This window comes from Genypterus blacodes, unplaced genomic scaffold (genome assembly GCF_046128005.1).
Source record: "Genypterus blacodes isolate CSIRO-AG114 ecotype Tasmania unplaced genomic scaffold, CSIRO-AGI_Gbla_v1 ptg000103l_1, whole genome shotgun sequence".
In the NCBI taxonomy this organism is placed as follows: Eukaryota; Metazoa; Chordata; class Actinopteri; order Ophidiiformes; family Ophidiidae; genus Genypterus; species Genypterus blacodes.
In genome coordinates, this window is record NW_027466907.1 from 239,577 (window position 1) to 252,349 (window position 12,773).

The 12,773-nt window shown below is 42.5% G+C and overlaps 1 protein-coding gene across 3 annotated transcripts in view; it reads right to left on the reverse strand.

Annotated features, from left to right (window-relative positions):
- Positions 1 to 521: 521 nt before the first annotated feature.
- The window catches only part of LOC143008350 (plexin-B2-like), a 65,289-nt gene continuing 53,037 nt past the window's right edge, over positions 522 to 12,773 (reverse strand). For all 3 annotated transcript variants that reach the window (XM_076160081.1, XM_076160079.1, XM_076160082.1), the window contains 20 exons: positions 12,553 to 12,762; positions 12,387 to 12,470; positions 12,203 to 12,298; positions 11,743 to 11,879; positions 11,553 to 11,653; positions 11,244 to 11,473; positions 10,759 to 10,940; positions 10,497 to 10,563; positions 10,121 to 10,267; positions 9,485 to 9,562; positions 9,309 to 9,387; positions 9,093 to 9,193; positions 8,053 to 8,134; positions 7,766 to 7,917; positions 7,397 to 7,557; positions 6,142 to 6,289; positions 5,844 to 5,908; positions 5,615 to 5,690; positions 5,188 to 5,262; positions 522 to 4,718 (listed from right to left, as the gene is read on the reverse strand). In XM_076160081.1, the coding sequence (XP_076016196.1) occupies positions 4,614 to 4,718; positions 5,188 to 5,262; positions 5,615 to 5,690; positions 5,844 to 5,908; positions 6,142 to 6,289; positions 7,397 to 7,557; positions 7,766 to 7,917; positions 8,053 to 8,134; positions 9,093 to 9,193; positions 9,309 to 9,387; positions 9,485 to 9,562; positions 10,121 to 10,267; positions 10,497 to 10,563; positions 10,759 to 10,940; positions 11,244 to 11,473; positions 11,553 to 11,653; positions 11,743 to 11,879; positions 12,203 to 12,298; positions 12,387 to 12,470; positions 12,553 to 12,762 (2,376 nt within the window). In that variant the 3' untranslated portion in view covers positions 522 to 4,613. The remainder of the gene's footprint in view (positions 4,719 to 5,187; positions 5,263 to 5,614; positions 5,691 to 5,843; positions 5,909 to 6,141; positions 6,290 to 7,396; positions 7,558 to 7,765; positions 7,918 to 8,052; positions 8,135 to 9,092; positions 9,194 to 9,308; positions 9,388 to 9,484; positions 9,563 to 10,120; positions 10,268 to 10,496; positions 10,564 to 10,758; positions 10,941 to 11,243; positions 11,474 to 11,552; positions 11,654 to 11,742; positions 11,880 to 12,202; positions 12,299 to 12,386; positions 12,471 to 12,552; positions 12,763 to 12,773) is intronic.

Consider the following 12,773-nt stretch of genomic DNA (forward strand, 5'->3'; position numbering starts at 1 on the left):
GTTTGTACAACACTGCATCTGAAAGTAAAATCCAGGTGAAAATTTGTTAAAAACTCATTTATTCCTGACTACTTGTAGTGTTTGTTGGGTCTTTGGGGATAAACAAGTGAATATCAAACAATCTAAAACATTCATGACAAAGCCTTGACGCTTATTACATTAGTGCAAAGCCCCAAGGCTGAACGCTTATTTCAAACCATAACACATACATTTCTACATTTCAATGTGCATTTAACTTTTATAATGTGACTCTTATGGGGAATACAAACCCTGAGCCCGTATCAGGCTTTGACCTTCACGTTTACACTCGGATACAGGTGGATACATACAGTGTGTGAGTGTGTGTGTGTGTGTGTGTGTGTTCCCAGTAATCTTAGGCTGTATTCATACTAATGTGCCGCAAGTGTGAGAAACCGATTTCATACTTGTGGTCGCTGAGTTAAGAGTTGTGTCATAACTGCAACAGAAAATCAATATGAGAAATGACACCAGATGAGAATAAAAAACAGAGAAACCTCCAGTTGGTATAAACATCTTTTTATTGGATAATTTGGAATTGTTGGATCTGGACTTCTTGCCCACTTCTCCACTTCCTTAGAAGAGTCACTGATTTGGGCTTCAGTCCAGTCCAGGCGGGTCCTTGTACATTTGTACTGGTGGTTCTGACTGGTAGACACTTGGTCCAGTCGGTCAAACCATTTCTCTTTTGTTATGTTGATAATGATTGAAGACAAAAAGGAAAGAAGCTGTATCTGATGTACAAACTGTTACAGTGGTAAAACTTTACATTTGTAAAGGCATAAATCTGTACCAGTGGGCTTTTTGTTTCCTTTATTACATCCAGATTCTCCTCAGAATCCTTGTTCTTTGTGTTTTGTAAACGATATTTCACAAATGTTCAGTTTACAATGTCATAAAATATAACAGATCCTCAAATCAAAGTACAAACAGAATGTCTTACACACGTCACTGATCACATCCAGCCATCATGTTTTCATCCACGGTACCTTTGGAAACACTGCTAATTATTCACAATGGCAATTCAAAGCTTATTATTGGAAATATTCACTGTACTGTCCTGGAGCTTTAATACTTCATATACCAAAGTACTTTTTTCTCTCATTTACAAGTTTATGTCGATTATTCAGTGTTGGTGCTTCTCAAATTAAAATATCCATATTATTGACATTACAGTTTTTTTCTCAGCTACATTACAGAAAAATAGCAGATTGAGAATAAAGTTGTAATATTTTCAGAAATAAACACTGCCATGACAACAAAATCATTATTTCAAGAAAGATGAATGAATTTAATGAATAAAGTCATTATAGAGAAAAATGTTCCAATTTTCCTTACAGGAATCTTTTGCGTTGCTTTCTCTTAATCTGAATATAATTGTAACAAATTCAGATGCAGTTGCTCATGTGTAGAAATAAGCGGAAATACAACCGTTTCTTTTTCAGGGTTCAATCTATCATCACTGCATTCACATCTCCTCCCAAACTCTCCTCAAAAATGCAACTTTGCTCTCGTAACATGACAATGTTTTAGTTTGCTCTTGGTCAAGAATAATTGGGTTTTCCTTCTTGTTGCAGTACCACTCCCAGCCACCATGGGCAGCACTGAGAGCACCATGGAACCAAACCTCATCTGTTTACTTCACACCTCCTTCATACACGTCACACTAGCAGGGGTGGATTTTACAGTTCAACAACGTTTTGGAGGATTAACTTCCGTTATCTCTGCTTGATAAACCAAGTGAAGTTGGAACATCGTTCTTAAATATGCAGCAAAAATGTAGCAATATATCCATGCTATTAAAATACTGGATAATACTTCACTTTCCTTCGTCTTTGTGTTGTGATTTTAAAATTCCTCCCCCACTGACCTTCAGTAAACCTTTATGTGCTTCTGTCACCTTTTTGGCTTTTATGTTTATTATTTCTACTCTTTAAGGCACTTTGCTGGTGGGAAAACCAAGGCAGAAAGCAGCTAGAGTTTCAACAGAGCTGGGAATTCGGTCATATTATTTATACTTTTTTAAACTCTATCTGTTGAGTGCTATGAGCATGAATCTCTTGTGTAAGTAAACAAGCTGAAAAAAAACGCTTTATAATGATTTAATGATGAAAACATCTCTTGATGATAAAAGCAAGTGTTTGCTTTGAAAAGCCAATGAAACGCGTGATTCAGCAGAAAAAATAAAATAAATCCTTCTGAGATCTGAGCGAAATGGAGTACCGACACATCAACAACATCCACATTTCACAACAATTTTCATAAAAGTACCACAAGATTATTTAATAGTTTTTCCTTCCCCGTAGATTTCTGGCTTTTCTTATTATTTGTACGACTAAAACAAAATTCTGTAGGGAAACGAACACACTGCAACTTCTAGGCCAATATCTGGCATGATAGTGGCGTTTATAAGCTAATAAATGAAACAGAAAGTTTATGGAAAGCAGAAGTAGATCATTATTCATCTTTTCAGTCGTGTTCTTCGAGTTCTAATGAGGCCAAATTTTGGTCAAAAACCTGCAGTGTGTCCATGATACGTTTAAGGATTTAGTACAAATATACAGCACCAGCTTCAGGTTGTATTGCTTCAGACGCTGATTTCAAAGATCCCATTTTATAGGATTGTAAAGTTTAACTTGAAACGTGAACTTAACAAACAAGAGTTTTTTTCTCGAAGCATGAAAACAAACCTTTCTTTGAGAGCAGGAATGAAACTCACAGTTTACATCATGTAACGCTTTGATAGGAACTCAAGCTGGACATGAAGCTTGTTGTTTGGGCTCAGCAGGCAAAAAATAAGGCAGCCGCACAGTATGATGAAGACCATGATGGTGAGTGGAAAATAAAGGACTTAATTCACACTGCAGCAGTGTAACGGCACTTAACAAACCCAAACCTCCATGTGGCTTTAACTGGGTCCACAAAGGGATCAGAAATCAGGCTTGCCTATGTGCTCAGAATGTAATGTTTACCTGCTGTCTTCCTCCCTGGAACAGTTCACATGAATCACGTTATACTTGTTTTATTTTTGTTTGCTTAACTGCTTCCTACTCCATGAAAGGTGCGTTTGATAACTTTGTCTCATTCTCACCACGTGTTGTAGTGTCCAAACAGCAGCAACAGTTAATTGAGCCAGAAGTGGAACCGAGATGACGAAACTTTGCTTGGTAAGAATTGACTAGAGGTGTCGTTTGGACGCCACCTAGTGGCCCTCTGGGGCGGAATGAGGCCTACTATGTTTGGATTTAAGACGTTTCAATACTTTAAGACGTTTGGAGTTTTTAAGGATACACAAATACCCTGTTTATGGAAGGCTGATCACTTCCGAGGTGAAATATAAGCATAACGACTGACTTCATTTAAACGCATTATGAAAACGGAAAATAGCTAAAAATTAAAATCACAATAACGACAAACCGCTTAAAGTCGGTGGATTTACACGGACGTGATCAGGCAGTCATGATTTTGCACAGGAAATTGAAAAAAACGTCCAACGGCATCGTGTCAAGATGAAATCATACAAACAGGATATGACATCATGGACCACCCTGATTAACCTTTCAACAAAACAACAAACAAACTGAGTGCTGATTTGTCAGTCCAGTAAGAATGTGGTGTGAGCCTCTTATTAAAGCCTGTACAAAGACTGAAACTAGACAACACAAAACAAAGATCATCCAGCTGATTATCTGTCATTTCAGTTTGTTTCATATTTAACACAAGATCATCAGCAAGAAACACATTTGGCTGTAGAATGGTGAAGTCTGTGCTGCTGTTTATCTTTTTCCTTCCTCGTACCCGGAACTCCCTCGTCTTTGTAGGCTGTGAGCCCTGATCACCGTACCGTCTTCACGTTGGTCGATTGGTGTTTATACACGAGTTAAAAAGTTATACGTTTCAGTTCTCCTTCTCTGTCGACTTCAGATCAGAAATCAGGCGAATTCATCCGGCGTCCACAGTTTGTTTACGTTGCTTCACTCCTTGATGACGAAGCAAAAAAAGTGGTCAGTTTGCCATCTCTACATCCAGATCCTTAAATGGCCGTAGAGCCGCTTCATGTGTAAAAGGCTGAGTGGTCAAAAGTAAAATATTTGGTCAAGATTTACTACTTCACTGAATCACTTCAGGTATCCAAAAATCGGTCTCCATTGCTCAGGCTGCAGGGCCTCCCTCAGTCCTTCAGTCGATAAAATTAAAGTTTGTAGATGACAGTGATGCAGCAGAGGCTAGATACAAAAATACACCTTTAATTTCCCAGAACTCCCAGCTGCAGTCACATCGCAGTCATTATCCTTCCCAAATTCCTAATAGCTCTAAATGGAAGAATGACTCCACTCGACTCGTTACCATAACAACACAAGTGTGGCACCAATGGCTGCATTAAACACTTCATTGGTCCTTAATCTCTGTTCCTTAAATGGTGGAAAATATGTAATGGAGTCCTTTAGCTCCGCCCCTTCAGGCCTTGTATGGTCATTGTTTTTGTGGGGACTTCAGTCCGTCAGCACAACCTTGTCCTCGTCGTTATATGGGAAATGGAATTCTGTGTCGCTTAGCTGTTACACACAGACCCCCCCCCTCCTGGTGGTGGGAGGTCAGAGGTCAGTGACCTTGTTCTCCAGGGCGGCGGCGATCTGTTGCAGTCGGAGCGTGAGCTGCTTGTTCTGGGCTGCAGGGTCATCGTCCAGGGACTGGATGATCTGTGAGAGACGAAAACAACTTCAATCTGACATCTTTGTAATTAAGTTATTAAAATATCACTAATCACTACGTTTACACACACGTATACACTCATTATTTATCTCCACTGTGATTGAGGCAAATGTACATGTAATCAATCCGATATAGGGCTAAATGTTGAGTAAATATAATTGATTTGTGCCTCTTTTAGTTGAATAATGGTAAATACATGATGTATGAGTCTTAATCAGTCCCATTACTCATGAGGCTGAAATCTATTTGAATTATTTAACATTCATCTGAGATTGAAACGAAACACGTCTAATCGCCATATTTACAATTAAATGCTGCCGAGTGAAAATGATGTAAAACGTTGCAACACAACTACTAAACTGTGTCAGGTTTAAATGGTTTAAATGTCCATTATGTGTAATTACTCCGTGTTCTGGTACATCAAGAGTGTTTACAGAGTGCAGAGCTGCTTCTTACCACGTCGTAGTACTTGCTGGCGTACTGGTAGAGCTGATGTAAGGCCGCCTGAGTGTTCAGCTTCTCTGTGTGTTGCTGCAGTGGAGGAAAACAGTTTAATAGCTGTTAAAGCCCTCTGAGGTGAAAAAAAAGTTTGAAACGTCTCAGAAATATGAAAATGTGATTCCATTAGGTGGATGGAGGGAAAACATGCAGGCTAGGAGGAATGGAGCCGCTGCAGAGAATATTAGTCAGTCAATTCAAGTAAAAGGATTTTTTTATTCATTTACATTTATTCTCATTCACCAGCTCTCAACAGGTCCGAATACATTTTTTTTCAGAAAATAACTAGTTAAAAACATCTACAAAATATTTCCCTTTAAGGATCAATAGTATGTGGAAACATTTGTATACTTTTAAATGGAAACCTAAAAATATAAACTCATACCCTGGACACCTCAGCCAGGTGTGTGTTCATGTCCTGATCACTGACTGACACCATCTGTCTGATTCCTTTGTAGTAACTGAGAAGAGAAAACACACAGCGTGACAAAATAAATCCACTTTCATGTAAGAACAGGAACGCGACAAAGCAGCTCAGGGAACTTAAACATTCCTATAAGAGTGAAATTAATTTCCCTGAACTCCCATCTGGAGTCTTTCTCTATCAAACTCACTCATCCACCATCTTCTTGTACGTGGAAATCTCCTTTGCATACAGCAGCTTGTTGCTGGGTGACTCCTGCAGACACAGAGAGAGAGAGAGAGAGAGAGAGAGAGAGAGAGAGAGAGGAGAGAGGAGAGAGGAGAGAGAGAGAGAGAGAGAGAGAGAACAACAGCAGATGGTTTCAGCTGAGATGAGATGCTTTGATTACTGCAGCCAAAGCTTTTGCCTAATTGTTCCAGCATCTTTCTGGTCTGCGTGAAGGTGAAGGTGACTCTGTTAGAGCGCTCGTGTGGTGAAACTCGACTCACTCTGCTGAGTTTGTGCTCTGTCTTGTTGCAGGCGTCCATGAAGGTTTGGAAGATGACGTGAAGCGACCCGTCCACCACCTCCGTCACGTGGACGTCAAAGATGAAGCTGGGGTTCCTCAGGAGGTTCACCCAAAACCTCAGGAGCAGGCTGAAGAGCGCACACACAGACACAAATACACATTCATGTTCAGGTCAGTACATCTGAAGTAAATCAATCAGCAAGTTTAACTGTAGTTTGGCTGAAATTTAAGTCTTTTCATTGCACATTTTTGACATTTTTAACTTCTAATTGCCCCAAACGCAGATGAATGGAAGCCCCAGTCTGTATCTCTGTATCCGTCTCTGTCTCTCATGGACACATCAGAGACACCAAGATCAGACTTATTATTATGGACCTGTGAACGCTGCTGTGTGTCCCTGTGAGACGCTCACATCTGTCCTCTCCCGCTCCTTTCATCTTGTCCTGCCACACAAACCTCCACAGACCCTCGCTGCCATCAATAAGTCACCGCCGCCATGAATATTTCATACTCTGAAGTTATTTGTGACGGCATGTGTGTGAGATGGTGGTGATTGACGCGCTGGGCTCAGGGCCGTCTTTTGAAGCGGAGCAGAGACGATGTGAGCGTTGTCTCTCTGTCATCGTCTATCTGTCCCGATAAAAGGCAATTAAGCCTTTTATGTGGTCAACTGCTTGGATTTAGCGATGGAGACATAATTACCCTGTAGTTTAACTAATGGGCTATAGTACACACACGCACACACACACACACACACACACAGACAAAGTGTCAGTGTGGTGTAATTATTTCCCACGTTAGGTTCCATCTCCAACAGACACATTTAGAAAAGCTTTGAAGTGGAGCTGAGACACACACACACACACACAGACACACACACACACACACACACACACACACAGTAACATCATTACATTAGTTCACAGAGATCGCCTGTCATCCAAAAACACCAACAAAAAAGAACTCTTTTGATAAAGTATAATGCAACTGTTGTATGTTGATGTTAATGTATTTAATTTTTTATTCAAGTTCACTCACACACAGATCCGCACTAATTAATTTTCATGTCACTGTTGTTATGACTGCTACTATTAATTATTCTATCATAATTAATTTTAAGATTTCAAAGTGGTCAGAATTGGAGCTGCTGGTCTCGTTTCAGCTGATCTGTTAAGGCGGCGTTAGAAGAATCAGGACAGACTGTTCGTGTGTGTGTGTGTGTGTGTGTGTATCACCTGTTAGTCTTCCAGATCTGTAGCGTCTCCTCGTCCACATTGTCGTGTCTCAGCGCCTGTTCGTCCAGGAAGTCGAAGAAGTATTTGACAGCAGGAGGAACGGCGTTGCCGGAGCACAACACACTCCGGAAGAAGTCATCCACAAACTGCTGCAGCGTGCCCTGTAACACACACACACACACGCGCGCACACACGTCATTACAGTTGTCTTGTTGTGTGTAAACACCCAATCACTCTCATATTTGGCTACATTTTTATGCAAGTAATCAAGTTATCTATGCAGGTAATTTCATTTATAATTAGGGTGCGGAATGGTGAAAATCCTCCTCCTCATCCTCATCAGCCAGATGAAGATGTGGGTGGCTGTACCTTGACTGACAGCAGCCTGGTCAGGTAGATCTCTGTGATGGCTTTGGTCATGGCTTTGTGCTTCATGCTGCCTTTCCTGGACTTCACCTCGTCGATGTCGTCCGCCGGCCTCACAAGGTGGAACGTGTTGTCCTCCTCCAACAGGGCGTTTTCTGGACAGACAAGGTTGTGAGGTTAAATTATGACCAACAGCGCCCCCGAGCAGCACCACTTTGGGATTCGGAGTAGAAAAAAAAACATGAACATTTCCAGAGGGTGTGTGTGTGTGGGTGTGGGTGTGGACATACTCTCATCATGGTTGTCTTGGTGTTGGAGGAAGGACTGTGTGTGTATAACTTTGGACAGAACCACCGTGGCATTATCCCGAACCTGGAAAACACAAACACATTATATCATATGTATAAACTCGGTCGTTCATTTTACTTTACATTTTACAGGATTTAAAGTATTCTGGCATAAAGCAGCTATAACTTCACCCAGCAGCTTCCCGACCCGTTTAAAGAATTCATTGTTTTAAAGAGAAAGGTGGCCTTGATTCTCTCCCGTTCCCGATCAGCGAACCGTATTAAATGTGTCGTCTGATTGCGGCAGAAATGAAGGCAGATAAAATGTTTAAATGTCAAACGTGGCGACAGAGGAGCGACTTTTATTAACTGCGCTGGTGTTGGTGCCACGCGGGGGAGAGTCCCATGTGCTCGGACATTGCTCTGCTCTGTGACTCATGCTGAGTAACGTCCAAGCTCCACACACTGAAGCAAAAGATGATTAAGAAAATAAATCCAAAGTGTGACCTGGAATTCCCATCATGCCTCACGGAGGGCATCCACCTACAAATGTTGTTACGGAAATCTACAGCGTGGGACAGATGAATCCTCTGGAGTCGGGAGACATTTTATGGCATTTAGAAAGAAACTAAAGCCAATTTCAAAGAAAAGTCTAATTGAATTGATTCGATGAAAATCTGATTTTATTAGTATATTGTTATTATTATTATTCTTATTGGCAGAAATGTTTCCAAGAAAATTTGAAATACCTCAATTTATTGCGTCTAGCAAAGATTAACAACATAACTTCAGACTTTAAGGGATTAAAAGAACAAGATTACTAACCAAAGATTTGATTAACCTGACACTGACTTCAATCCGCTTGGTTTGTGTGTCAGGAATTTCCTAGAAATGATGGCGGATTAACCTTGAATGACTAATTCATTAGTCTGGATTCAGTGTGGAGGTTTAATGTCCGAATGTTACTTCATGAACTCACTGGTTTCAAAGAAGCAGCCGCATTATTGAACCTTTGACATGAATTCTTCATCACACACACTCACATTATAATGAGCCAAAGTGTTGAGTCTTTTCCAGCGTCCTTCTTTCTGAGAGGTCAGGTCAAGGTCGGACAGAATCTGACCACTGCAACCAGGGCGCCACTCTGGGGATAAAGGAGGAAGAACACATTAGAACTTTGATCTCATTTTCTTACAAATGTAAACTCTCTGTGTGTGTGTGTGTGTGTGTGTGTGTGTGTGTGTGTGTGTGTTTCTCACCCAGAGCAACACTTTCCACCTTGGGCCTCTGTGAGTACGGCAGATTCCTGTAGACCTGATCAATGATCTTCTCTTTCACCTGGAGAAGAGAAAATATCAAGTTGAAAGAATGACACATGTCATTTCAATAAGCCGCTGAGATTTTCAGAATTTGAGTTTAAAAGCATCAAACCTACCTGAGAGATGGTGTCACAGTTCAGGACCTTCACCGGGGTGACATCTGGACCTTCACCATGCACCTGGACCTGCAGAGTCTGATGAGACAAACATGGAGGAAATGACATCATCGTGTGAAGAACAATGTTATGATGCATCTATTCAGAGAGTCTGTGCATCAGCATCTTCTCAGGATGCAGCACATTGCTTCAGTCTCGTACTTTGTGTCCTGATACCTTTGGTTCCCTTGATCAAGAACCCTTAATACATGTATTCAACCAACACAAACATCAGACTCTTTGTGCTCCTCCACAGGCTGCAGAGTCCAGGAGGCGCCTGTTTGTGTTAGTTGATATATTTATGCAGAGTGCAGAAGCGTTTCAGCTGCGTGGCTGAACGTCTCATCACTGTGTGTGACTTCACAGGCACACACAGATCTACTTTTACAAACACACATCAAAATCCTTTCAGTTTTTCATCTTCACTGTGTCACAGAGGAAATACATGATTCTTTTGGAATGATACATGTTGTGTTCCGCAGCGATGACGTCAGTGGTCTCTATGGGACAGTCAGTAGAGTTTAATGTTTTTTTGAATCACTTAAATATCCTGAAGATCACCCCAAATACTTTGATAGTAAAGAGAGCTGAACTCACCAGTACACAGTACTCCACATTATCTCCCAGCAGGCCTGTATCGTTCAGCGTGTATTTGGCTTTGTTCATCTTAGCGTCCACAGGCCCTTTCTCAACCTGATGCTTCAAGGCTTTGAACAGTTTGTATAAAGGCTCTCCAGCTGTGTCCTAAACCACACACACACACAAACACACATATAAGATCAGTATCAGGCAATTATCAGATCAACTCAGAAAATGAGAGAGAGAAACAGAGAGGGGGACACAGAGTGCAGTGATTATGACAGAAGGTTGTTCAGAGAGCAGAACAGGAGCCATAGTGATGATGAAGAAGAAGATGAAGAAGAAGAAGAAGAAGAAGAAGAGAACACTGAAGGAAAACAGAAAACACTCTTACCTTGAGGAACTGATAGAGACAGATGCACATCCAATTACAGAGCATCCTCTCCACCACTGTCTCTGACCTGGACACACACACACACACACACACACACACACACACACACACACACACACAAAAGGATACATCATGTGGGTGAGTGTAATCACTGGAATACTTTGTTCTAACAGAGGTTGAAGTAAGTATTCTACTCTTTACTCTACTTTCATATTTTGAATTTGTTCTTCTTCATCTCCTGTGTGTGTGTATCCTTCCTCACCTCCTCAGCATGAGCTTGGGGTTTTTGCTCTGGATGTGCTCGTCCATCAGCTCCAGCAGCAGCGTCCTCATGATGTCTGTGTAATACTCTAGTTTGCCGTGCAGCGCCACCGTCAGCAGGGAGGCAAAGTAACCGCGGGAACGGGCATTGAAGTCGGGACGACTCTCCAGTGTGCGGATGAACTGATAAAAACAAAATTTAAAAAAAGTGTTTACTATGGCAACAAGGGAACGTAACGTTTATAGAATCGTCATGGTGCTGAGGGTGGAACGGAGTAAAGGTCATGGGGTTATTACAATTGACAGGGTTCATCCTCTGGGGGGATATGAATGTGAAGATGCACTCTCTAATAGATGCTGACATGACCGACTTGAGGGACAGGGTTGCTACGGTAACGATTACGTAACCTCGCCACTTAAAACTCATCCCAGAGTAAGCAGAAACATCAGGAAACATCCTCTGAGGAAAAGGAAGAAGGGACTCACATTGATGAGGAAGGGCTTGCTGTTGAGCAGGTTGGAGAACTGGTTGAGGGCTCGTGTCACGGTTTCGCGGCGAGCTTCCGGGATCTGGAGCTTCCCGGTGATCATGACGTCGTTGGCTCCGTCTTTGGACGGCAGGAAGAAGTTCCGGTCCGTGTAGGTTTTGTAGTCCAGGAAGGGGATTCGGGCCTCGCTCAGGTCGCTGGTGTGGTCTTCCATTTCGATCATCAGGTCTGTCAGACACAGTTTTGTTTTGACTTAGTATAATGTGGATGTGGACAACAAATTGTGAGCGTGTGTTCGAGTGCTCACCAGTGAATTCTTTCTTGCAGCAATCTCGGACACTCTCCTCCAGGGTCTCCAGCTGTTGTTTGATCTTCCCGTACTCTCTCTCCGCCTGCTGACTCTTCCTCCTGACCGGCACAGAGAAACACGTATGAGCAAATATGCGGGCGTTTATGTGTTTGTGCATCTGTGTGATTGTGCGGCGAGCGTGCGGCACCTGTAGCAGTACACAGACACGGCGATGAAGAGCAGCATGGGCAGAATGACTCCCGGGATGATGATAGCCAGAGGAACCTCGTCTTTCTTGGGGTAAGAAACCGAACCGACCTTCCATTCGCCGTTACCGAACTTCACCTAAGAAGGAAACAAAAAGATCAATCAGTGTTTCTCTGTGATGCTGCCTCACATATTATATATCTTTGGAAACGTTGGGGAGAATATAACTGGATGTGAGTTGGTACCGATGCCAAGGGTGGAGTAGTAAACGAGGAAATTGCTAATCAAGGACGCTGTGTTCAATTAAATTCACTGAAGCGTGAAAAATAATTATGATGGTTGTTAATTTAAGAGTCAACACGTGGGTCTCACACACACACACACACACACACACACACACACACACACACACACACACACATGCACACACACGCGCACACACACAGACACACGCTGTTTACCACAAGCTCCAGCAGGTCACTGGTCGTGTCTCTGCGATGGCGTTTGGACGGAGCTCTGGGATGAGACGATGGAGCGTCCAGGAACAACTTATCGTCCTGTATGGAGAGAGACACACTTTCATTTACACTCGCAGGTAAAAGGGAACAACTTGTCTGAACCTTGTGTGTGTGTGCGTGTGTGTACCTGAAGTGTGTTAACGTGGCAGGAAGCGTCTCCGACAAAAGCCTGAGCCTCTCTGGCGGTCATCGCTTTTGAGAACCCTCGACCCTGAGGAGGGGAGGGGAAGGACAGTGAGACGGGAGCGAACATTGTGGGCAAACATGGCAGCAAACAAGCAGGGCGTGCTTACCGTGACGATGATGATGCTGGTCTCGCTGATGATGGTGTTGGGCAGGTCGTTGAAGGTGGGGTCCTGGTGGTAGTCGAAGCCCTTCAGATCCTCCTGCACGTTGTCCAGCTGGAGGAACGTCCTGAAGCTCAAATTGTCTGCACAGCAGTTTAGTGCCGGGGAGAAGAACTGCAGCACTGTGTCGTTCTTACTCAGAGCCTCCTGGACGAACTGAAAACCAG